This window comes from Botrytis byssoidea, assembly GCF_014898295.1.
Source record: "Botrytis byssoidea strain MUCL 94 chromosome Unknown BBYS_038, whole genome shotgun sequence".
NCBI classification, from domain to species: Eukaryota; Fungi; Ascomycota; class Leotiomycetes; order Helotiales; family Sclerotiniaceae; genus Botrytis; species Botrytis byssoidea.
In genome coordinates this window covers 31,345-56,013 of record NW_024065879.1, presented here as the reverse complement: position 1 = coordinate 56,013, position 24,669 = coordinate 31,345, and the positions used below count along the sequence as shown (strand labels likewise).

Below are 24,669 nucleotides of genomic sequence, written 5' to 3'. Positions count from 1 at the left end.
GCCATCCTCTCTTCCTCACACGTTTGTCGGAGAAAGACCTCCCCGTCCTCTTATTTAGTTGTCTTGAACCAGAGAAGCAGATTATAGAGGAAGTGAGGTTAGCTGAGTAACCCGTACATTTACATCAAGTATTCACTATTCCCTAATCAATATGGCTCCTAGGCCCAAATAAAAAGAAAACTTGAAAGTTGCCGATCAGGAAATTATATTATTCACACAGGGCATGCAATCATCCATCTTGCATACACAGGACAAACGACAAAGGCTATTATTCAAATTTTGGTTTGCGAGAGATCCCAAATCTTTGACCTGTCACTTTTGTTTACTTGTGGTACTTATAGTAATATTGTTTCTTTATTTCGCATTATTCTTACATTCTCAATTGGAGACCAACTTGATTACAGTTTAGATCTGCCAAATACATCGCTATCTTACCACAGATTCGACTGTGGAGAAGAGACATTTGAATCATATTTAACGATGCCTTTGGTCCCAGATTTCGATCTTTATGAGGCTCTCGAGGTCCCCAAGAATGCATCCGCACAAGACATCACAGCTTCGTACCGTCGACTAGCAAGAGTCCATCATCCGGATAAGAATCTTGAGAATACCAATGCCACTGCCACATTCCAAAAAGTGAGTTAGGGAAATTATACAGGCCGCTCAATGCATCAAATTTATTGCGCTACCGCTCGTGTTTCACTTCTTAAATTTACGTAGCTAACTTGATGTGCACATAGGTACAAGCTGCTTACGAAATACTCTCTGATGAGCGTCAACGCAGAGAATATGACCAGCCAGTTGTTTACGACCTATCTAGTGAATTAGGAGAGCAGTACAACTCACGAGAAAACTATGAAGATGAATGTGATGAGATGGAGGAGTTGATGTTCGACCAGTTTTTCCGCATTTTCTTCACTGGCGCATCACGAAGACCCAACTATGACCGATCTGCTGAGTTCGGGGCCGAAATAGAGCGTAGAGAACGCGAAAATAGATTGAGGAGAGAAGCAGAGGCTGCCTGGGAAGCTAATCAAGCCGCTTCACGACTCGAACGAGCGAGGCGAAACGCTGCCGAAAAGGCCAAACGTGACGCCAAAGTCGAATCAAAGAAAACAACGGAAGATGCTGCAGCTAGTCTGAAAGAGAAGATTGAGATAGAACATAAATTGAAGATGGGACTTATTTTTTCTGCCAACGGTTGTGTCACGGATGCTGAGAAGCAAGTATGCTGCGAGCATTGTTCTTTTTGGCCAAAGGAACAAATGAAGAAAAAGTTCAAGTGTTTGACTTGTGGCCAGAAGAGAGGTATGACACAATATAAATTCCCATACTGCGCCTTGATCCTCTGTCAGTTGTGTCTTGGTGCAAAACGGTTCACAAAGAAATTCTAGAAATCAGGTCATCAACTGAACGAAAGAAACCGCAGATCAGCACGAGTTCTTGTAAGACCCATATCACTCCCCTCTATATCAAGTCATGACATGGAACTAACAATTATTTAGATGTTCTATGCTGTGGTGAAAGTACGACATGTAAAGCATGGGTAGAATAATGGTTGGTAGTTCATGACCGGTCGAAGGCGAAATTTAGTAAAGCTCTAAGAACGTTGAAGTTGCTTCACAATCTTCATAGTCCCAAGTCGGAGAAACGAAATGGGAGAGAAACATCTACTCAAGTCGCAGGAACATTGACACATCTTTGGTCATTACGAAGTGAGGTTTTGATGTTTCCGGTGTTTGCATGATGTTTCAATTTCCAGTTTGATTAAATATTGAATAAGTCAGGTATACCACGTCGAGAAAAAATTATAAACATGGTATCTTATCCCAACCAAGTGAGAATCCCGAGAAAAAATGTATCGCTAGACTATTGACTCTTGATCCAAACTATGAATTGGATTAATCACTGCACTTTCGTGCCGTATTAGTAATTGATATTACAATTTTTGATCATCTTTTATGATTGTCTTGCTCTAGATCTGACATGCTGTCATAGCCCAACTTACTTCTCAAGAATGACCACAAAAGGTGCTAGAACCTCTTTTAAATAGCCATCTGCTCCGAACCATTCACAATTCCCCTCATTTATGTTCCTCACCAAATACGGCCGTGGATTTGCTTCATATCCTTGACATTGATATTTCTCCAGAACATGGTTGAAATGAGAGTGACGAAGTAAAGACAAGTGGCACAGATTAACATCAGCATTTGAGTATCCCCATAGGCTTGATTTATAGCTTTTCTTGTGTCACTTCCTTGTGGATAGCTCGACTGCACTACCAAACTACCATAGATTGATGTGAAGTCGGCTTGAGATGATGCAGGAAGAAGCTCGGCAAGCTTAACAGGGAATATGTCAGTCCAAAGTGCAGCTGCAATGGTGGATCCGATGGCCACACCAACACTGGCAATCATGGCTTCCATAGCAAGAATAGCGGGGATGTGTTGGTGAGAGGAGACAGCCATGACGGTCATCTGTTCGCACATAACCAAGGTTCCACCACCGAAAGCAATAAAAGTTTGACACATTACAATATATCCAATATTGGTATCGGCTGGCGAAACTTAATCAAGAGACCGACAGCGAGAATAGTAATAGGCACACCGAAGTAAAGAGCCAGCCACTTGAGGCGTCCATTAAATCTGATGATAATTCCAACGACTAGTGCTCAAAAGCAAGACCCAATAGTGTAGATGTTTGAGATGTATGTAGCATTCGTAACAGATTGGTTGAATATGACGATAAGTATGGAATAAAAGTATGAGTCCCAGATGTACCAAGCTGATTGATGTCAGAATCTTGCCAAATTGTTGCTTCTTGTGAAGGTCTCCAATAATCGGGGCTATTGAACATCTTGACTTTAGGAATCAAGTTGGGGACAAAGAAAGGAACATACCGCAGTAAAGACTAGCAACCATTGTATAGGTGAAGAATACTGTTCGATCCTTCATCAAACCCCAAGGAATGAAGGTCACTGGTGCAAGGTACATTTCGTACAAAGCAAATGCAACGATCAATAGACCACCAAAGATGAAGAAGAAAATGACTAACGGGGATTTCCACTCGCCCTTCTGATAGCTGTACAAGCTGAATGTTAGAAGAAACAGAGCAAGGCCAGCTGCAATAAGCAATAGACCAATGACATCGGACTCCCTGCAGTGATAGATAAATGATTCAGTCCACGTTCGTCCGCTGTCAATCTTTTGAATCAATCCTTGCTTTTCGGCTTTCTTCTGATGATAGTAGAAAAGTCCGAACAAAGGTATACAGATAATCTGGAAAATGATGGCCCATATACCAAAACCCCATCTAAAACCTATCGTTTTTAAAACATTTTTAGCAGCAGGTCCATATGCCCAGACTGTAGCAATCCAAGGTGAAGAAGAGAATGCAATCCACCCGGCTCGGTTCTTTAGTTGGGTTGTATCAGCGATGAAGATAGTAAGCGTGAAGTTAATTCCATTGTAACCAACATAGTAGAAAACTTGAGCTGCGCAGTATGTTTTAACATCATCACATCTGGCCATCATAAACATACCAAGAGTAAATGAAGCGACCATGACACAAAAAGCTTGAGGACGACCCCAAATATCCATGAGTTTCGCATATGGTAGTTTATGAGACTAGCTATGAGACTCGAGATGATGGAAGTTGTTGCCGTGAGGGAGTGGGCCTGGAAAGAAGAATTTACATAGGGTATAAGTGTGCTGGTCAATCCGGACGCGAATGTCAAGAGGAATTCAATAATCCAGATCCTAGATTAAGAACTGTCAGTTAAAGACTCGACGAAAAGAATTTTATAATCAGGGCCATACTAACAGAATATAGGCCAGAATTAAATGATTTCTAGTCCATACTTGGTTGATGGCTTCGGCAGCTTGCACTCCATGCTGAAACTTTTTGTTGATGACCTCGCTGTCATTTTGCTAGAGAACATTGGCTGTGGTTGTAGGCGTTTTTTCTTCGTCTATGGATGAGGGGTGGGCCGTATTTTCCGCAATTGGTAGCTCATTCGGAGCGAGATTATTGAATCGAAACTTCATTTTGCAATCGCCTGTTTGTTTAGAAACCAATGATTCAAAACTGAAAGATAATGGAAAATGCAGCGATCGAAGAACAATAGAATAGAGGGACTGGAAGGGTATTCATTCCCAAGATCTTGAGAAATTGCGATGTAGACAATGCTCTAGATCATAATAGTGGAAAGAAAGAATTTGAGCGCCAAGGAACACTCAACATTGATTTTCCGCATATTTCACCGTTCTTGTGCAGCTTTAGGCCGGTTAAGACGGAAAGTTTCCTACTATGCATATGAGCATCTTAGATAAAAATCGATGATATGTCCCGGTAATTGTCCCCAATAGGTGTCAACATCGAGCTGCATGCAGTTCGACAAGCAAGCTAAATTTGGAGATCGAAGTACTTCCACATGCTCAATCTGATGGAGCGAGTGGATCCAAACAAATTAGCGGCCGGCTTTATCTCCATTCTGATCTTATCAGATCATCAAATCGTGTGACTAGTAGTTTCGTATGACTAAAGCTCTTTGGTGACAAATTGAATGGTCCGTTGGTTTGGAATTCATTCAAAGATAACAAAACCGAGTATCCTCAACGCACCGAGCCCTATAGAACAAAGAAGTAGGCCACTAACCCTACAGCCGACATGACTTCTATCTTCAAAATCTGAGAAGAATGTTGGATGGGAAACGTTGAGTGAGGACAAGCAGGACATTGTCGTGCAACGGATGTTAAAAGATGGATTATTAAAGTGAAGAATTAACTCAATCTCAGATGTGGCATTTAACTTTGCGTGGCTAGACCATTGACAGCCTCATCTGCCCCTCTGGAGTTAAAACCCCTCCCCAATATTGAGCATAGAGTTGAAAATTGGATAGAGTGGCAAGATATTACAAGCTTGAGAAATAATCTGTATATCAGAATTACACTCAAACGACCAAGAATTGGTCCAAGGCACAACCTCCAGAATGGTCTAAATAAGCTCACCAGTAAGATCTCTCAAACATCTCCATTCCATTACCATATTACTTAGTCTAGCGGCACCAAACAATAACTCAATCCTATCTCCGCAATGAATCCATCATGATGGCATGAGAAACAACCGACTCCAACCATGAGCATTGAATATCACATATACCTCTACATATATTTGAATCCCAGGGACTCATACTTCAGTCCTCACTTGAAATTACCTGCCCTTTCCTCTTAGGCAACATCCAAATTTCGTACATCCTACACTATCTCATCTCGTCTTATCAATCACATCTACTTAGATGCTCATTTGTGTCCCTTCATGAGTTGTACCAACAGTAGTGCTCAACATAACCCACTCTTATCAGTTATCAGATGGGATACCACAAATTTCAAGGTGGGGGCTTTGTCAAGCACTTCACCACAACTGGGTTTCGGGCCCGAAGGACTGCACTTTCGCACGGTTTGACCCTCCGAAACTAAAGTTCTCACCTAATGACCGGGTATCAAATCTTCTCCCGACGGATACATCCAGGTGATAGTTGAGTTCTTCCGGTGAGATTGATGTGATAAAATACCCAATTTGACGTAAAAACGGCCTTTTAGTTCCCTTCCCCTTCGCATACGGTTAGATTAAGGTTAACGCAAGCATTCTAGCATGTACTGTTTACTAGGTAGTCAGGTGTATAACAAAAAAGTGTTATCTGATCTGATCTGATCTAATCTAATCAGACCCCAACTGGTGCTAACTATTTTGCGCAAAATCACGAATGAATATTAGTATCACTGACCACGGTATTCGCCATGACGGTACTCATGATCCAAAACTAATAAATTTTGCTGAGACGGAGTCAGTGCTAATGATGTTTTCTCAGTCCAGCTTTTCCAAATGAAACAGGAGGTTTCTCAGAGCTTGAGACATAGTCGATAGTTTTGAGCACCATCAGATTTCAAATAGTCCCAACAAACCTCTCGAGCAGCTCTATAACTGTTGCACTTCAAGCCAGATGAAAGCCATCAAAATTCTCAAGTGAAAATGTATTAGTCGAAGCTGGAACAAACTTTGAGAGATGGTCATTACCATTAAATTGAAGACAAGAGGCTTCGAACGAAATAATCTGGCCAATGAACGATGAACTGAACTCTTTTGTTTAAACTGCTCACGCAATTCATGACTTCTTATTCAATTCTGGGAAGACAAACAGTCATTCTTTTCACAAAACTCCAAATCATGATCCACGGGGCTCAATATTTCAAATGGTTTTGCCAAAATGACATGGTAAGCATACCGATCAAGCGTTGTTCTAATAAGCCATTGTTTATCCGTGCTCGAGCTATGCTACAAACATAGTAAGCTTTACCTCGGCACGTGCTCGTCAACCTCAAATACCTAGCCATCACCAAATTCCACTCCTCATAGCAACTGCGTCTCCGTATTTCAATTTCTCTTGACCAATCATGTATCCACCCCTTCGTATATTGCTTCCTGGTAAAGGAGCTCTATTAGGCCCTGTGATCAAGGACAAAACTACGAACGTATCAAAATGCTATCGCTTTTCAAGAGTACCATATGCTCTACCACCAACAGGTAAAAGACGATGGCGAAAGCCGCTTCCACTCCCTTCAACCTTTTCATATGGTTCCGAAAATAATCCGCAAACTTACAATAAGCCGTCTATTCCATGCCCGCAATCTCCACTACTCGTATCACCAGGCAGCTCGAGCGAGGATTGTTTACAGTGTAACATCTACATCCCACTTGGTGAACCGCCATCAGGTGGCTGGCCAGTGTTCTTCTACATTCGTAGGTGTCTTCTTCATGACTATCCCAGAATCTATGACTAAGAAATTCAGATGGTGGTTTCCTTCAATACGGCTCGAATAACTCAGATGACCCTTCTTCGTTATTGGCCGAGACAGATGTGAAATGTATTATTGTATGTCCCAATTATAGACTTGGAGTTTTTGGATTTCTAGCTGGTAGAGAACTCTGGGACGATACTTCGGCCGGGAACTTAGGCCTCTGGGATCAACGAGCCGCTCTTGAATGGACATATGAAAACATCGGGTTCTTTGGCGGCAATAATGAGAATATCACAGTCGGTGGTTTATCAGCTGGATCTTATTCCACCTTTCATCAACTAGCGTACGATATCGGTCCAAATTCCAAACGCCAAATCATTCGAAGGATTATTCAATGGTCAAATGGATGTGGAGTTGAGCCCAAACGAATTTCTGAGGCTCAAGAACAATTTGATGATTTACTTTCTGTTTTGGGAGTATCTCGGTCTTTGAGCGCAAAGCAGACTGTGGAAGTTCTTCGAAGTAAAAGCTCTGATGAATTGATAGTTGCCGTTGGAAAAATGAAGCAGATTTTCATTCGTCCGGTTCTCGATGGCGAGTTCATTTCGAAGGATTTGTTCACTAGAATCTTTGATGGCTCGTTTGGAAAACGATTCAAAGAACTTGGCATCAAAACCATCATTGGGGATCTTACAAAAGAACATCAGCTCTATAAAAACGTGTTCCCGCCGCATTCGTATGAAAGATTGATTGACCGTCTGTCATGGGATTACCCACGAAGTATCGCCAAGGCCGTTTGCGCTAAATACAAACCGGACCACACTTCTCCAAGCTACCCTAAGGAGTATTGGATTGAAATTTTTGGTAAATTGTATGCTGAAATGCAGATACATTCCACTATGCGCGGCTTCCTCGTCGCAATATCTTCTGATGTCCCAATCCAGAGTATCAACCGATACAGAATTGATTGGAGAACAGAAAGTGTGGACAAAAGGTTGCCTAAAGTTGTTGGAGCCACTCACGGGACGGACATGTCAATATGGTTTTTTGGGAACGGGGATGTCTTGAATGACAATGAGAAGGTTCTATTGAGAAACTGGTTGAAGCCGATGGCTGATTTCATACAAGGTAATGACTTCATTTGGGGTACACGGTCAATCAAGGAAGTGAAATTTCTTACTTCAGATGGGAATATTCAAATCAGGAATGACGATATATTTCAAGAAAGTCTAGAATTGTGGAATCTTTCGAAGGAGGTTATTGAATCTCGGAATCAAAGTAAACAATCTAAAATATGAGATTTCAGATTCTTCTCGTTGAAATTACTCTAGTCATCGAGGTGATTTTACTCAATTGGTCCTATGTATTGTAGCTTTACAAGCGGTACCTGATTTCAATCAGAGCATCAGCTATCTTCGAGTGGTTTCAGAGTCAAGAAAGTAGTACCTTGTACCATTCAGATTTATAACCGTCAGACACTGAGAGAAAACATGGTAGAATATAGAGTGCTCGAGGATAAAGCACTCGAAAGTATAAAGTCGAAGTAATGTTTGGGTATCACAAAAGCTAAGCATTCATATATAGCGTGCAAAGTTGTGTCCTTAAAATGTATCGCGAGAAGAGCTCAAGTAAGGGAAGTTTCTATCGCAGGGCTTCTCCTGGCTGGATCATGAGAAAAACTCACTGTGGTTACCAGAACACGAAAGATTACGACATCTAGGCATACGGGTCCCTGGTAAAACTTGTAAATATGAAAGCCCTAATTCACGCATATTTTGTGAATAGATGGTAACGTTTTAGACACGAGATGATACCCTCAAGACCAATCGATAAGCAGAGAGAGAACAGCATCCAAATTTCGCACTAAATAAACTAATCTTACAATCATCTAGAATTTCCAGCTTCTTGAGATATTGCCTGGTGTAAAATTGAGCGCTTTCCTCAAATCTCAACCTCTATTATTTCCACACAACAATCAGAAAGCTCTATACCATCTTTCAGGACCTGTTACCTATCTAGAATTTATTGCTCGGAGCAGCTGTACTCTACTCATTCCTTCTTAGGATTCCCTAAGTTTTGTTTCGGGCAGTCTCACATGCTCTTCCAGTATTTACAATCTTCATAAGTTTTTGTTCCATCTAGCAACAGTAAATTATCCGCTGCGGCACACAAGGCATACTATTCACAGCTTCCATCGAATAATACACGATGAATATCACCAATCATGAAGGCAGAGCTGTACCTTTGGCACCAGTTCATACAGTTGTCATCTGTCCAACAGCGGACTACAAGGCCCCAAACTATATCTGCTATGATCATGTTTGTCAATACTGTCCCAAGGGAGACCAAGGAGCTCAAGTCCTTTACTATTTACAAGAAGCCGTTGATCCACATCAGAGTGGCCACGATCACAGGTATCAGGTGTATGCTACCAATGAGCATGAAATGCCTCCTCAGCATTCTAAAGCTAAAATCTGTCACTTTTGGTGTCAACATGAGGTCAGTCCGACATCTCATTATTGCTGTATTCCTAAAAATACTGATCGAATTCATTAGATCGACAGAAGTCCTTTGATCCAGCGTACCTGGTATTATGTTCCATGGAGTGACCCCATTCCTGGCGTTCTTCAAGACGATGGAAACATGACTTTCACCGATCCCGTCTCCGGCCATACCATAATCGATAGTTCTCCTGTCCTTGCTGGATTCAGGCCCTACCGCGAAGGAGACACTCCATTCGACACAGACTGTCAAAAAATACCCTCCTCTCCATCATTTCAACTTGGAACCAAAGTTGCCACTCCCAATCTTGATATTGGTTCGTCGCGATCCAGATCATCTGAATCCTGTGACATTGTTGTAACTCCTCGGAGCGAATACAGTATCCCAGGAACACATAGATTGCCTACTAATCGTCAGATACCAGCGGAACCAATCAGTCAGACTGAGATTGAGCAGCTCCATCGTGGTGGAACTGCCTTTGTGTCGCAGTTGACGGGAAGTGAACGAACTCCAAATAGAGCTGTCTACGGAAGACGAGGTGGAGAAGGAGGAAGATGTACAGAAGTAGCAGTCTCTCGCGTGATCACTGGTGGGGTTGGTCGTGGCAACGGCATTGGAAATAACAACACAAACCCGCCAAACGGCCCCAGAGGTGGAGGAAATGGTTGGGGCTACGGTCGCGGTCGAAGAGGACGTCCTACTAGACTTTGGAATTGGCATAATTGATTTTGTTGATGAGTAATGGAATGGTATTAAGGCTTGTTGTTTAGTGTCTGCTTCTCTTTATTGTGGCTAGCTATAGTATCTGGGAATTTTTACTCATAATGCAAGCTCTCTCATATTCTTGTTATTCTCAAATATCATTGTGGCCCACGGTATGATAATGACCCTCTATTTTACTTTTTGGCAATTAATTCATGGTCGGATGGAAGATGTCCAGAAGAGCTAGATCGTACATCACTGGTAGATCCAGGATTCTATGATCTTTTAGAAAGCTCAATAGCTAAAGAGTTGTAGGATGAGTTATTTGAAAATAAATACATCTAATCTAGTTCTCAGTGAATATTTGACTAGACAATCAGACAAGTTTTTACATCGGCACTGTTTCTCAACTTCGCGGATTTAAAGTTATATCCGGCGCTTACTCTCCCCGTACCCGAAGAATGGGGAAAGGATATTTATACCATCTCGTTGACTACCACATCTTGCTTCTCTCCACTAGCGACTGCACATAAAGTCGCCCGAGTCGCCATGCCCTTTCCGAGCCGTGGATGTCATACATGCAAGAAGCGACGTGTAAAGGCAGGTCTTAAAGATATCTCATTATCATTCATTGGTCTGGAGACTTACAAAAATAACATAGTGCGATGAGATAAAGCCATCCTGCAATCGTTGTTCAAGAGCAAGAATCAGTTGTCAGGGCTATAGTGGTATTGAAAGATATGAGTTCTTGAACGAAAACGAGGCAGCGAGTGGTAAGATAAAACGACCCCGAGGTCCCAACCTGCGACGGTCAATACAACTACGTTCATCATTTCAATCTCCCGCACCGGAAGAACAGAAAAGACATGTCAATAGGACGATAGATGAAGCCAATTTGATCGAACTTTCAAGCATTCTACATGTCACTGTTCTCTTCTCATCGCCGCGACCTCCTCCCACAACACCCCTACAAGAACAAGTTATTGCCTACTATACAAGACAGTTTGTCGAGGCACCCGAAAAAATGTTTAATAACCATAATAGCCGTATTGACTGCTGTGTCGATTCTTTCGAGCACTCCTCAATTTTCAGCCTTGCATCATCAACAATTCGCCGGCATCCTTCTTGGCCTATTACATCACCGGAACGAGCATATCATACCAGATCTACCCGCTCCACATTACAACTCGCTATTCTTGCGATTGCCCACACGACTTTCGGGCGATCAACAAAGAATGTTGCTGCTTTAACGATTGGGAGTAAGATATACTCCCAAGCCCTAGCGGCGACGAACCTAGCGCTGAGAAGCTCAGAGAGAGTCGTGATGGATGGAATCATTCTTACCGTTCTGCTTTTAAGTCATTTTGAGAATTCGATGACCCAAAAAGCCCAATTCATCACCGAGGACATCAAAATTATAGCTGCGAAGGCTTTTAACCACCATGATGGCGCGATCGCAATTTTAAATTTACGACTGCAACGTCAGCAGGAGCAATATCGACCGCTCTGTTCAATTCTTCCAACCCATACGAGCAACTCCAGCACCTCTCATGAGAACGCTGGATCGGAATTAGACAAGATTACAAGACGACACTTGGTTCGTTCGCTCTTGCTCAGGAGCATGCCGATACCAAGTTGGTTGAAGAATGGAAGTATCTTTGGGGAGATAGGCTCAAGTTTAGTTCTTGATCAGTGTTTGATTGAAGTTGCCGATTTGAGATATTGTGTGAACCACATTTCTATTGGTCTTGACGATATTCCTGCAAGTGAAAGTGGGCGGATTGCTACAAAGATGCGCGGCGTATTGGTACTAGCACAAGAGTTAGAGATGAAATTGGTCAAATGGGCTAAGGAGATACCGATGGTGGATTATTGGAGTACTTTCCAAGTAAGAGATGATGATGATGACGAGCCGGGCGCAAATGATATATTTGATCAAACAGTTCATCTATATCCCTCGATTAGCCATGCTGCAATGTGGGCTCAATATCGTGCTATCCGTCTTCACGTAAATGAAATCATACTGAAAGTCTTTCACCGCGAAATAGAGTCTTCAAATCCTGACACCAAGTTCTATAAAGATATCGTTAGACTGAATATGGAGAAACTAGCTCTGGACTTCTGCGCGAGTCTACCGTTTGTTCTGGGATGGGTTGAACTTGGAGAGATAGGTATGAAAATGATACGCAAGGGACGAAGGAATGCAGTTAGAGCTAGCACGGCTAGTTTGTTTTGCTGGCCATTGACTGTCTCAACAATGATTTCTGAGATTCCAGATCAACATAGAACCTATCTGAAGAGCCGTTTACGAGATATAAGTGAACTTGTCGATGATGGGGTTTTGGAGACAATTGCTCATTTATGATCGATGTGTGTTAGACTTTGAAAATTAAAACTGGGGTCTAATGAAGATTGGCACTGGAAAAGAACTGTCCGTTTTCTCCTTGTAGTCACAAATGCAAAAGACAAGACAAATCCAAAAATCAATTCTATTACTCTTCTTAGGAAGATCGAGGCGTCGACTGTATCTCCGCGTCGGGGTTTCTGGCCGCTACAGCTGTATTCATCCGGGCAACTTTATATGTAGACTAATGGCAAAAAATAAAGTGAAGCTTTAAACGCCAATTTCGGTGCCCTGGGCTGACGTCATATTCACCATCCTACCATGCAAACTGCTTTGTGGCTTTAAGAAGTCGCAGGTTATCTCGTTTTCATGACCAAGAAATTGGACATATTGACCTACAAATACGCGAGGTGAGCAACTAAGTTTCGGACTCATCAAAGGAGATTTTATGCCCTTGCACAGCTCTTGCCGTTTTTCTCCTTAAATTACTGAGTGAACCTCTATTGTGCAGTTTTTCATTCCGGTGCACTTGTACATCAAACCTTCGGATTGGTAAGTCAAAGTACCAGTTAGCAAACTTGCTAAGAGAACTTGTTTATACTTGTCTCTAGCAATCAAATCCGGCCTGCCGCGCAAAATCTTGAACACAGACTACACTGCGGATGTTCTTCCGCTGTGTTAATAAAGGAGTGTGACCTACTTTGATGTTATTCGTCATTTTTTCCATTACACAGCATGCAGTAAGCTGAAAAGCGGGGAATTTGACATTAAGCCGATGTAAGGGACTTCTTTTTTCAACCCTTGACACAAAACCACCAGATTTCTAAGCAATATCGAAAATCATAGTGATAGAAATGTTGACCCTGCATCTAATGACGTGATTCATCCATAAGACTCATCTCGAAACCCGGAGTACATGAAGCTGCCACTGCCACTGCCACTAAACGCATCGATCAAGGAGTAACATCTGAGCAAAGTTTCACGTATTTCTACAAAGTAACATCAATATCTTCTGTCTACTGGATTCGTACCGATTCTCTACAATTATTCAGAAACACTTACAGCCATGGCTCATCCCGAGATTAAATTCTATTGGGCGCCTGGCGCTTGCTCTTTATGCCCTCATGTTCTTCTGTTCGAAACCGGAGTTTCTTTTGAATCAATCGCCAACTTAATCACAAAAGAAACGGTAGAATTTACTCCAAACTTCTCGTCCATAAATCCCAAGATGCGTGTTCCCGTTCTCTCACTTGAGGGTGAAATCATTACAGAGGTTCCTGCTATTGCAACAGCGATATCTTCATTTGCTCCGGAACTGCATCTTTTAGGGCGTACAACAATGGAAACGATAAGAGTGTATGAATGGATGAATTGGCTTAGCGGAACATTGCATGCTCATGCATTCGGTGGCTTATTAAGACCGGAGAGAATGAGTGATGAAAAAGCAGCGTTGCCGGGTATTGAGAAAAAGAGTATGGGAAATGTCCAGAATTGTTTTGATATGATTGAGGGAAAGTTGAATGGCCTGTACGCAGTTGGAAATGCATTCACAGTCGTTGATTCGTATCTTTTCGTTTTTCATCGTTGGGGAGGAGGACATGGCTTGGATATGAAGAGAGCGTATCCAAAATACACAGCGCTTGTGGATAATCTGGTGAATCGTCCTTCTGTTCAGAAGGTTCTGGAGCTCGAAAAGTCGCAGGCCGATTCTTAGACGTCCAAATCTTCCTAGGTATTTGTGCCGACACTCTTGATTGTTCAACTGCTTTCGGCACCAAGGGATGATAGCATCTGCCACTGTCTTTTCATCTTCAACGGGCGCGGAAAATGATCTGAAGGTCAGAATGTTCAGTGTTCCATTCGGGTGCCCGGAGTCTTTGTATTGTGTGAGATCCGCATTTCACACTCTTTATTTCCTGTGTATCGTCCCATTCATATATGCAATTTTCACTCGCCAACTAATGCCATGTTGTCGCTCGCTGATCGTTGGCCATTCGCCATGGATCGCACGCGTTGGTCCAAGATTTATTTAGAAAAACTAGCCCATCTACAAGCTTAAAGATGTTGAGGCTTTAGAGTAGAAAACGACGCAGTTAATTTGCGCAATATGGGCAACTAATTATCTTCGATATCGTATAGTAATTTGTGAATAGAAGACGTGATTGAGGAATATATTGCGCGTTGTGCGATTGCTTTGATGAGCGATCCGAATTTTGTCTTTACCTACCTACATAGTAGGTTTTTCAAGGTTGCTGAAGATTGCCGCAAAAGGGAATTCAACAGATTATGTAAGCGGGGGTGAACTGGTGAACTGACCGTCTATCTTCCGAGGTTACTTCCCTTCGTCAGATCAGCATCCACAACAAGTCAATGTAACAACAAATTCGATATTATCCGACCATAAAATATCAGTATGACTATAAAAGTCCTCATCGTCGGTGCTGGCGCAGTTGGTGCATTCTACGGATCTCGAATCGCTCAGGTTCAAGGCACTCAAGTCTCCGTTATATGTCGATCAAATTACAAAGCAGTCACCGCTAATGGGTTCAATGTCACCTCACCAAAATTTGGAGAATACAAATTCATTCCACATCAAACCTTTGCGAACCCACAAGAAGCTCGAGGTTCGAATGAAGACTGGGATTTTATTGTCGTAAGCACAAAGGCCCTTCCAGATGTGAATGATGATTCCGAGATTCTTGAAGGCCTCGTGAAGAAAGGTCACACATCTATCGTCTTGGTCCAAAATGGTCTTGGTGTGGAAGAACCATATTCAAAAAGGTTCCCAGGGTCCACGATATTAAGTGCTGTCACTATTGTGAGCGCCGAACAGACTTCTCCAGGTCTCATCAAGCATAATAGATGGACACGAATAAGCATTGGCCCATATTTACCCGATGTCGTTGAATCGACGAAGTTGAATGATGATCAAAACACCGCTGTTCAACGGAACAATACGTTTGTGAGGTTATTACAAACAGGCGGCATCTCGGATGCCCAGGAGTACTCACATTGGAAACTTCAAATGGTGAGATGGCATAAAATTGCCATTAATGCGAGTATGAATCCTTCTGCTGTGCTTTCATCTGGGAGCACAAATAATGATATGTCGCTCGATCCAGAGCTTTACATTCATTTGAAAGGTGTCATGGACGAAGTTTTAGAAACAGCCCCAAAGATATTGGGGACTAAGCTACCACAAGAATTTGCAACTTCTGAACAGTTGTTGAAAAGTACACAGAAGAATACTAGTGGAAGTAAGCCAAGCATGTTATTGGATTGGGAGCAGGGGAAGACAATGGAGCTTGAAGTCATTTTGGGAAATCCAATCCGAATTGCCAGAAGTCATGGACTAGAAATGCCAAGGCTACAAACATTGTATGCTTTATTGAGGAAAGCTCAAGAAAATAGGACAAAGGGGAAAGTTAGTAGTAAACTTTGAATATCATACTAGGACCTGTAGATTTTCAAATGTATCTGGAAATAAGAAAACTTCATTTCGGTTCATAGTCTTAAGGAATCAGGAATTTAATGAACTAAACTTCGTAATTGAGTTAAAAGTCACATGTATAGTAATGGGTTCAATTGTATATCATAAGATGAGTTGTAGGTCTTTTAAGACTAGAATAAAGCTTTTCACAAAGAATACTATTTAAGTAAATTATTTAAACTCGCTTTCTAATTCTCTGAATTTTATAATAATTAAGACTGATGTGTCTTGAATTGTTGGATTGATTTAGTAAAGGAGTGTAACGTGGTTTATCAGTGAGTGGGTTATATTAATAAATGAGTTATTTCGAAAACTATCTAAATCAAGCTTTTTAAAATATTAATATTTTTTTGAATAAAAGATCTTAAAAAATAACTAAAATATAGATTTTCTATTAATCTAATTTTTATAAAATAATTTCATCATTTTCTAAAAAAAAAGGAAATTGTTACGATTTTTATTATAAAAAAGCTATTTTTATAATAACAATTTTATAAATTCAAATTTCTTAAAACTAATTAAATTTTTAAAATTATTTTATATTCAAATATTTTATATCAGATTTTCAGAGAATTATATTTATAAATAAAGAAAGTGTATAATTATATATAAACGAATTTTGTATATAAAATAAATGATCTATTCACTAATATAACCTGCTCACTAATAAACCATGTTATATATATAAAATATATAGGATTAAATAATATTGAAATTCATATCTTCTTCATATGAAGAAGGTATTACTAAGCTATATATATGATCTACTTGAATTAGTTTATTTAAAACTATAGTATAGAAACATTAACGTGGTTTATTAGCATATGGCTCATATTAGCATATGGTTCACTTTCACCTCAATTTACACTTTCAAACTTATATTATTCAACAATAATCAACTCAATTAATTAAAACTATTAAAAATCTAATAATGTAGGATCTATTATATTATTCTAATAAATTCTTATATTATATCCTATTTTTCTATATTTATTATAATATTTATTAAAAAATACTTTTTTATTAGAATTCCTTTTTTTTTAATATTTATTATATTGAATCTAAATATTAATTTTTTATTAAAATACTATATTAAGAATCTTTTATTTAATAAATATTTCTTTTTAATATAATTAAGTTCTTTTTATATATTAATATTTATTTAATATTTTATTTATTTTTCAAAATATATAAATCTTTATATTCAAAAGTATATTTTTATAAGCTAATTTTTTTATACTTTTAATTAGAATTAATATAATTTCAAATATAAATATAAAGAAACTTGATTAATAATAAATTATTCGAGATTTAATTAATATTAATTAAAAAAAAAGCTTTAATTAAATTATAATAAATTTAAAAACTTCTTAATTTAAATCAAAAAAAGAGAAGATAAATATATAAATTCGAATATCTAATTTTGAGAATATAGTTTTAGAATTAAATAATATTAAATCTATTCCTTGGAATTCTGATTTTATATTTTAAAAAATAATTGATTTTTTATATACAATTTTAAAAACTATAAAGAATTCAATTTTTGAAATATAATAAATATATATTTTAATAAATTCATTAATTTGATTATTATATAAATATTTTAAATTACTAAAACAATCAATACTAAATGATTGAATTAAATAACTTGAATATAATAATAAATATAAATATAACGTGATTTATCATCGAATAGACTATATCATCGAGTGGGCTATTATTTTTATATACAAAATTCATTTATATATAACCATACACTTTCTTTATTTATTAATAGAATTTTTTAAAAATTAAAACTATGAAATTTAATTATATAAATACTATAAAAATCTCATTATTTATTAGAAATTCAAATTAATATAAGAATTATTATTAGGAATATTTTTTTGTAATGAAAATCGTAACAATTTTCACTTTTTTTAATATAAAATGAAAATATTAATATAAAAACTAGATTTTTAGAAAACTAATCTTTTATTATTATTTAATCTTTTTTTCTTTTTCTAAAATAATAATTAGTTATTAAAATACAAATATTCAAAAAGTCTTAATTTTGGTATATTTTGAAGTGACCTACTCAATGATATAATCTATTCGATGATAAATCACGTTATAATATTATTCTTTTTATAGTATACCTAAAAAACTATTAATTTCTAATTTTTATATCTATTTAATACTAATATTTGATATTTATCTTTTCTTCAACTTTTAATATATTTATTGAAATATTTCAATTATTTTAAATCTATTTTATTATTTGTTCATTTATTAAATATAGATTTAATAATTTAGTTTATAGAAAAATCGATTTTAATATATTAATTAAAGAAATAAATCTATTCTAAAATTATTAGAAATAAAAGAATAATTTTATCCTCCTTATTTCCATATATTATTGTTATAGCTTATTTTTGATTATTTAACTATATTGATTTACTTTTGTTATATCTTCTAGTATTAATAATAATAATTATTATATATATAATCCTTATTATAAAATCTATTTTATCAAAATTATAAAAATCATTATCCAAAATATTATATTTTGCTTATATATTTGCAATTAATTAAAACTATTCTTTAATAAATTTAAAATCTTTATAAAAAGTTTTTTAAAAATTATAAATATAATTAAAATATGTTTTTAATTTGATTTAATATTTTACAAATTAATATATCTAAAGCTTTTCAATATTCTTTATATTTCTTAATTTGAGAATATAATTTGCTATATTTTCTATATTTCTAAATTTAAATAAAAAATCTTTTAAATCTATATCAAATATATATCCAATAATAATATTCTCTTCTAATTCTAAAAAATTATAAAATTTATATTAATATTTTATACAAAAAATAAGATTATTAATTCTATATTATAATATTATATATAAAATATTATATATATTAACAATCTTTTGAATACTTTGTTTTTTTTTCTTTCTAAATAGCTTTAATAGTAAGGAGTATATAAACTTCTTAATTATTCGAATTTATGATAGCTTATTAATAAAACACATATTGAAAAAGAAAGATATAAATTGAGATGAAAGTAGACCACATACTAATATGAGCTACATACTGATAAACTACATTATTAATATTTATAATATATTTGTTTACTAATTTCTCTTTTGTTTATTATACAAATTATTTGGTATAACTATTATAATATTAATTAATCTAAAAAATATATCACAAAATTTATTGTTTTGTATAACAATATATAATTGAATATAGTATTTCTTCGAAATGTCTATTTCTATAATTATTAAATAATCTTTTATTTAATTAATATATAAACTCTAGAATACTGATTTAGGCAATTTTATTACTCGATCAGGATATATAAAGTAGATATGATTCTTATGATCATATTTCAAGTGAATCTAGTTTATTATCACTATATATACCTATTATATAATCAAAGTGACCAATCGATATAGCTATCCCTTCGTGATATAATTAAAAATCTATATATATAAAAATAATTAATAAAATTCCAAAAGATTATAAAAATTATTATATAGAATTATGAAATGTTTAATAATAAAACATATTGTTATAATAAATTTTAAAAATTATTTAATAATAAACTAAAAATATAAATTATTTATAGAATATATTCTTTTAGTTTAATTAATTATTCTAAATATATTAAGATTATTAATATTATCTCTCAGATTTAGTAATAATTAAATATATATTAAAAAATCAATATATATATAAGTATATATATTATATATTTATATTAAATTATTGAAATTAGCTTTATTAGAATTTTTAAGGTTTTTTCTAATTCTATTTTGAATATAATTTAATATATCAATTGATTATATTATATCTTTTTTTAAAAATAAATATTATAACTTAATATATAAACATATTCTTATAATAATATATAAATTAATAAAAATATATTATTTTATTAATATAGAGATTTTGATTATAAAAAAACTAATTAATATATTTATTAATTGAATATATATTCTATATAATATATTAAATGATATTATCTTGAATTTAAATATATAATTTATATTAGGATTTTAGATATAATTATTAAAAAGATTAATAATAAATTTTGAGTACTTTTTAGCTTTTTACTTACAAATAAATAAATAAATAGAATATATTAATTTAATTTTCAAATAATATTTATATATTTTCATTAATTTCTATTAAAATAATTCAATAGAATAATTATTATTAATAGAATTTATTTTTAATAATATAATTTCGAAAATTATAGAAAATCTTTTATTTTGTATTAATTAAAATTTGAATTTATATATTAATATTAAATTAAGCATACTTTATTTATTAAAAATGATATTAATTTAAAAATATAATTTCTTTAAAGGTAATAAAACGGTTAATAGAATGAAGAGAATTCTGAATTAATTCCAAGTATTTATTAAATAAGTTATAAATATATATAAGAAATATATAAATTATTAATAAATTGATTTATTATAATATTATATAGAATAAAATATATTTGTTAATATAAAGAATATGAAAATCTCTTAAAAAATAAAGAAATTGGATAATAAATAAATTAAATCTTATAAAATTATTAAAATCTATTCATATTCTTATTTTGTATAATTATTAAAGAATATATAAATCTTCTTTATCTTTTATTATTTTTTATTTTTATTAATATATAATAATAAATGATTTCTAATATAATCTTAAATCAATAAAATAAAAGCTATTATTATATAAAATAAAGTTTTTGAAAGAAAAAATAATAAAAAGAAATTAATTTAGAAATAGATATTCAAAGGTATTTTAAATAATTATAATAAAAATAGATATTATTATTTACTTAAATAAAGATATTATACCTTAATTTAATAATTAATCTTAGATCTTAAAAATAATAAAAAGATTATAGCTTATTATTATTATTTATATTCAAAAAAGCTAAATTTATTAAAATAAATATTAAAAAATCTAAAGGCTAAAATAATTTTAATTTTTATATAAAAAGTTATAGAAAAATTTGAAGAATTTAGATATTTATTATAATAAAGGAAAATATAATTTATTTAATATATTTTCTCTTTTATTTTATTATTTCATTTTAATTTATTTGGGATAAGTAAGTTTTAAAAAGGGGAATATTATTACAAATTTATTAATATAATAGATACTTAATTATCTTTATTTATATAATACTACCTTTAATCTCCTTATAGAATATCATATATCTAATCTAGTATCTATCTCTTACATCGTGATAAATAGGAATTTTTATTTGAGCCTGATTAAAACTCAAAATTGAGATTTCAAATTCAAAAAATTTATCACGATTTTATTAATCAGAATAAACTCTAATGAATATAAAATTAAGATTAATTATATTGAACTATTGAATCAATAGAGAAAAGATTTATTGAATCTATTAATTAATTAGAGGGAGAGCTCTTAAATGAGTCAATATGATTAGTCAGCTACTATACTAACGACATTCAACAAATCACAGTAAGCTATCAAAAGCATTTTCTTTAGTATAGAATCAAGATACTCAAGATTTTTTTGTAATAACGAAGTATTTACTTCATTAATTATAGATCTTATGATTATAACACCTCTCTCAATCCAAACAAGATAAAACAAAGCCCTTAGATAATATCAAATAGAAAACTATAATTCAATAATTTGAATTATAATTCACTTTTAATTAATTTATATTATAATAATATAAAGACTTGAACTCTCCCTTTTATATTCTATTAATAAAAAGATAATTTAAATAATAAAAAATAATATAAATTCAAATATATAATTATAACAAAAATATATACCCTTATTTTAAATAACCAATCTGAAAAATAAGAAATCTAGTATTTATATTTGATTCTTCAATACTTATTTTTCTTCTGCTGCGGCAACTCCTAGAACTAATCCTCCGTCCGGGTTATCAGCCTTCTTGCCTTCCGGAGGTTCCCCTACCTCGGTTTCCTTCAGAACCTTCTTAGCCTCATCCAGGGTTACCTTAACCACGGGTTGGGGCTTAGAGTTAAGCTTCTCAACATTCAGATCCTTCCCTTGGGCGAGCTAGCTAGGGTCAATAAATTTCTCCCTCATTTCAGCAAAGCACTTTTTCATATCTTCCCTAAATGAATCCGTAAGCTTAACCGTGGGGACCCAGAGGCTAAGTTCATTCCAGAACGCCTCCTCATCTTTGAACGCGGTCCAAGTTAGGGAGAATGCGATAGTCATAAAAGGACCTGGGCCAGGAATGAACCCAATAGCAAACACCATTGCGTTCTTGGTGAAATTTTCTATCCAAAAGGTTTTTTCGACAGACTTCCACATTAAGTCAATCCCATTATGAGCTTTCTGGATAGCTAGCCAACTAATATCACAGAATCACTGTAAGACTTGTTCACTGGAACCGTCTCGATCCAGTTGTCGGGAATGATTCTAATGAGCTTTCCTGAGTAAGGGTCAACTTTACGGAATTGACGTGGAATAGAGAGCAACTCCACAAGCCTGGTGAACTCTAGTGCAAGGAGCCGATCCTTTTTTAGGCCGAAACGTGTCGACTTGTCGGTCTTATACTGCTCGACTCATAATTCCGAAAGCGATTACCACTCGTGCAGAGATTGTGTTGAACTCGTCTCTTGATGTCACTCCCCCCTGCACCATAGCTAACAGGAAGATGTGTCCAGTTACCGTAGTGTGTGTCCCAAAAATCCCCTTGTGAGACTTTGTATCCGGAGCGGCGATGTGTGTGACCTAGGCCAGGCCCAAGCACAGGCACCTCCATTCCGAGGAAGGACTTGTAGCTGACTGAGATTGAGTTCGCATTTTTGCTACCATGGTATGCTTCGCGGTTCCACACGTATTCGATCATGAAGTGAGAATAGAATTGTTTCTCGTCGTCAACACGGTAGCCATTCTTCGAATTTTGCGCAAGAACCTTTCGGTCAGAGAAGACTTCTCCTTCTGGGTATAGTATAGCCATCTTTGTAACCTTGCAGGTTAGAATTTGAGTGAAAAGATTGGTAAGGCTCTAAGTATCAACGAAATGCTGTCTATATGATGGAAAATGCTTGAACACAGCGGTCACTCTTATAGTTTCCAAGTGGTGAGAGGCCGTGAAGGCCAGCGAGCCCATAGCAATCACCTATCCCTACATCTGATGACATCGAAATATCTAGCGATCTGCGATATCGCCTGGGTCAGAAAGCCAGCAGGTAGAATCAGCTGGTGCAGCGAGAGGGATAGAACTGCTTGATGAGCTAATTGCTATAGCGGGCTACGTAATACAGTTAGTACGGCATGTAATGTGCCGCACTTGGTGAGGGAATGGTACAAGCTGAATCGAGAGTGGAATATAGAAAAGGCTTATAGTTTAGGAGCGCAGAAGAAAGAGCTAGGGGAGTGCAACTAATCATATAGTTTTATATCCAAGAATTGTTATAATTGCGCCAAGAGTTAATTTGTTATTGACAAGGATTGGGCTTGATTGCAATACGATCGCTTATATGTACAATCATTTGCACATAGTTAATAATATAAGTGAACAATTCACAAATTTATATGGAATAATTTGTATTGGTTTTATATACAAAAAAAAGTCTATGGTTATGTTTTTACTGATTAAACGCGCCCAGAATAAGAGATAGGAATCTGCATATCAAGGTTCCCTAGTAATAGGTAGATATAGGCCTAACTCATACCAATAAAGTACTTGTATCATGCCCAAAAAGCTTCACAGCATTATCATAGGCAAGTTTGTTTCGCATGGATTCATCTAATTGACCAAGGATCTGTCGAGTGAATGAATCATCTGTCCAAGGATAGTCTGAGCCTGTGAGTAAATGGTCCACCCCAACAATCGAAGCGGCATGGAGGATATCAGACACTTCTGCATTATTACAGTCGTAATGAATCATTTTCAGATAGTGGTCGATGGGATGAGGAAGTATCTGTTTGTTGCCCTCCAGATTTGTGTACCACTGATCGCCTGGGAATCGGTTCGACAAGGTTTTGAACCGTCCGAGACTTGTTAGAATACCACCACCGAGATGTGTAGCAATGATAACGAGTTTTGGATACTTTTGGAGGGTCCCTGCCATGACTAAGTCGAGAAGTGTCGTTCTCTGATCATTCAGGAATCCAGAGAAGGTCGGAATGTTCTTGCGACGAATAAAGTCTCCATCGACAGGATCGACTGCGGGATGAATAATAATAGGAACTGCTAGCTCTTCAGCCAAGGCAACATATGGATCATATGCAGAATCTCCCAAGAATACTCCATCATAATTGGAAGCGAAGAGGATTCCCTTCAATCCTAATGTTGTAATAGCATAACGTAATCCGTTTGTGCCCTCTTTGGCGAACGATTGCCCGTTTGGTGAGAGGCCTGCCTTGGCGAGGAAAGGGGGCGAAGGAATAGATGCAGTGCCAATCAATCGAGGATTACCTGCAGTCTTCGAAGACATCCACATGTTCAGATCATCGACAATCTTCAGCATTGACTGAGCTGGTAAAGTCGGAAAGAATGTATTAATGGTAACAACTTGTTTGCCCTCTCGACCAAGGGCCCTGCGTCGTTCACTTCCACACAGATCATCCGCCAATTTCTTTCATATATCGTTTGTGATGGTTTCTATCGTTGAATCTGCCAAGCCAACACTGGCTCGTACGCCGAAGGTTACTACATCGTAAGAACTAGGCTTGATAGCATGAGCCTGCACATCGAAAATAGGGCCACTGTACGGTCTACTCGTGCTGTCGACCATGATCCTCTTGTTTATAAATGCTGCAAATAAATTGAATAAAAGTAATGTTATCGAGGCTGAGGGAAT

General features: G+C 35.8%; 10 protein-coding genes across 10 annotated transcripts; 6 read left to right on the top strand and 4 right to left on the bottom strand.

Annotated features, from left to right (window-relative positions):
• Positions 1-480: 480 nt before the first annotated feature.
• EAE97_011510 (uncharacterized protein) lies at positions 481-1,394 on the top strand (the record flags this gene model as incomplete). The annotated part of the gene is made up of 2 exons (XM_038882025.1): positions 481-636; positions 741-1,394. 2 exons carry the CDS (start codon positions 481-483, stop codon positions 1,392-1,394), a joined length of 810 nt encoding a protein of 269 aa, XP_038727076.1.
• A 702-nt stretch (positions 1,395-2,096) lies between these two features.
• On the bottom strand, positions 2,097-4,046 carry EAE97_011509 (uncharacterized protein). Its single transcript, XM_038882024.1, has 3 exons — positions 3,823-4,046; positions 2,900-3,758; positions 2,097-2,784 (listed from the first exon to the last, which is right to left on the bottom strand). Exons 2-3 carry the CDS (start codon positions 3,597-3,599, stop codon positions 2,672-2,674), a joined length of 813 nt encoding a protein of 270 aa, XP_038727075.1. The 5' UTR covers positions 3,600-3,758; positions 3,823-4,046; the 3' UTR covers positions 2,097-2,671.
• Positions 4,047-6,408: 2,362 nt separating this feature from the next.
• EAE97_011508 (uncharacterized protein) lies at positions 6,409-8,338 on the top strand. The gene is made up of 2 exons (XM_038882023.1): positions 6,409-6,798; positions 6,849-8,338. Exons 1-2 carry the CDS (start codon positions 6,453-6,455, stop codon positions 8,093-8,095), a joined length of 1,593 nt encoding a protein of 530 aa, XP_038727074.1. The 5' UTR covers positions 6,409-6,452; the 3' UTR covers positions 8,096-8,338.
• A 667-nt stretch (positions 8,339-9,005) lies between these two features.
• Positions 9,006-10,025, top strand: EAE97_011507 (uncharacterized protein; the record flags this gene model as incomplete). Its single annotated transcript, XM_038882022.1, has 2 exons — positions 9,006-9,296; positions 9,354-10,025. The coding sequence occupies 2 exons, from the start codon at positions 9,006-9,008 to the stop codon at positions 10,023-10,025; spliced, it is 963 nt and encodes a 320-aa protein (XP_038727073.1).
• A 525-nt stretch (positions 10,026-10,550) lies between these two features.
• EAE97_011506 (uncharacterized protein) lies at positions 10,551-12,366 on the top strand (the record flags this gene model as incomplete). Its single annotated transcript, XM_038882021.1, has 2 exons — positions 10,551-10,661; positions 10,720-12,366. The coding sequence occupies 2 exons, from the start codon at positions 10,551-10,553 to the stop codon at positions 12,364-12,366; spliced, it is 1,758 nt and encodes a 585-aa protein (XP_038727072.1).
• A 1,045-nt stretch (positions 12,367-13,411) lies between these two features.
• Positions 13,412-14,059, top strand: EAE97_011505 (uncharacterized protein; the record flags this gene model as incomplete). Its single annotated transcript, XM_038882020.1, has 1 exon — positions 13,412-14,059. One exon carries the CDS (start codon positions 13,412-13,414, stop codon positions 14,057-14,059), a length of 648 nt encoding a protein of 215 aa, XP_038727071.1.
• A 699-nt stretch (positions 14,060-14,758) lies between these two features.
• On the top strand, positions 14,759-15,787 carry EAE97_011504 (uncharacterized protein; the record flags this gene model as incomplete). Its single annotated transcript, XM_038882019.1, has 1 exon — positions 14,759-15,787. One exon carries the CDS (start codon positions 14,759-14,761, stop codon positions 15,785-15,787), a length of 1,029 nt encoding a protein of 342 aa, XP_038727070.1.
• A 5,931-nt stretch (positions 15,788-21,718) lies between these two features.
• On the bottom strand, positions 21,719-22,168 carry EAE97_011503 (uncharacterized protein; the record flags this gene model as incomplete). Its single annotated transcript, XM_038882018.1, has 2 exons — positions 21,719-21,907; positions 21,989-22,168. The coding sequence occupies 2 exons, from the start codon at positions 22,166-22,168 to the stop codon at positions 21,719-21,721; spliced, it is 369 nt and encodes a 122-aa protein (XP_038727069.1).
• Positions 22,169-22,379: 211 nt separating this feature from the next.
• EAE97_011502 (uncharacterized protein) lies at positions 22,380-22,820 on the bottom strand (the record flags this gene model as incomplete). The annotated part of the gene is made up of 1 exon (XM_038882017.1): positions 22,380-22,820. One exon carries the CDS (start codon positions 22,818-22,820, stop codon positions 22,380-22,382), a length of 441 nt encoding a protein of 146 aa, XP_038727068.1.
• A 712-nt stretch (positions 22,821-23,532) lies between these two features.
• Positions 23,533-24,603, bottom strand: EAE97_011501 (uncharacterized protein; the record flags this gene model as incomplete). The annotated part of the gene is made up of 2 exons (XM_038882016.1): positions 23,533-24,444; positions 24,508-24,603. The coding sequence occupies 2 exons, from the start codon at positions 24,601-24,603 to the stop codon at positions 23,533-23,535; spliced, it is 1,008 nt and encodes a 335-aa protein (XP_038727067.1).
• Between the last annotated feature and the right edge of the window lie 66 nt (positions 24,604-24,669).

What these genes read in the sequence shown, in the direction of transcription:
- EAE97_011509 (XM_038882024.1), bottom strand. Translation starts at nt 3,599, where the DNA reads ATGGATATTTGGGGTCGTCCTCAAGCTTTTTGTGTCATGGTCGCTTCA. An exon ending in GGTTGCTAGTCTTTACTGCG is followed by an intron (nt 2,785 to 2,899) that starts GTATGTTCCTTT and finishes GACATCAATCAG; the next exon opens with CTTGGTACATCTGGGACTCA.
- EAE97_011508 (XM_038882023.1), top strand. Translation starts at nt 6,453, where the DNA reads ATGTATCCACCCCTTCGTATATTGCTTCCTGGTAAAGGAGCTCTATTA. An exon ending in GCCAGTGTTCTTCTACATTC is followed by an intron (nt 6,799 to 6,848) that starts GTAGGTGTCTTC and finishes TAAGAAATTCAG; the next exon opens with ATGGTGGTTTCCTTCAATAC.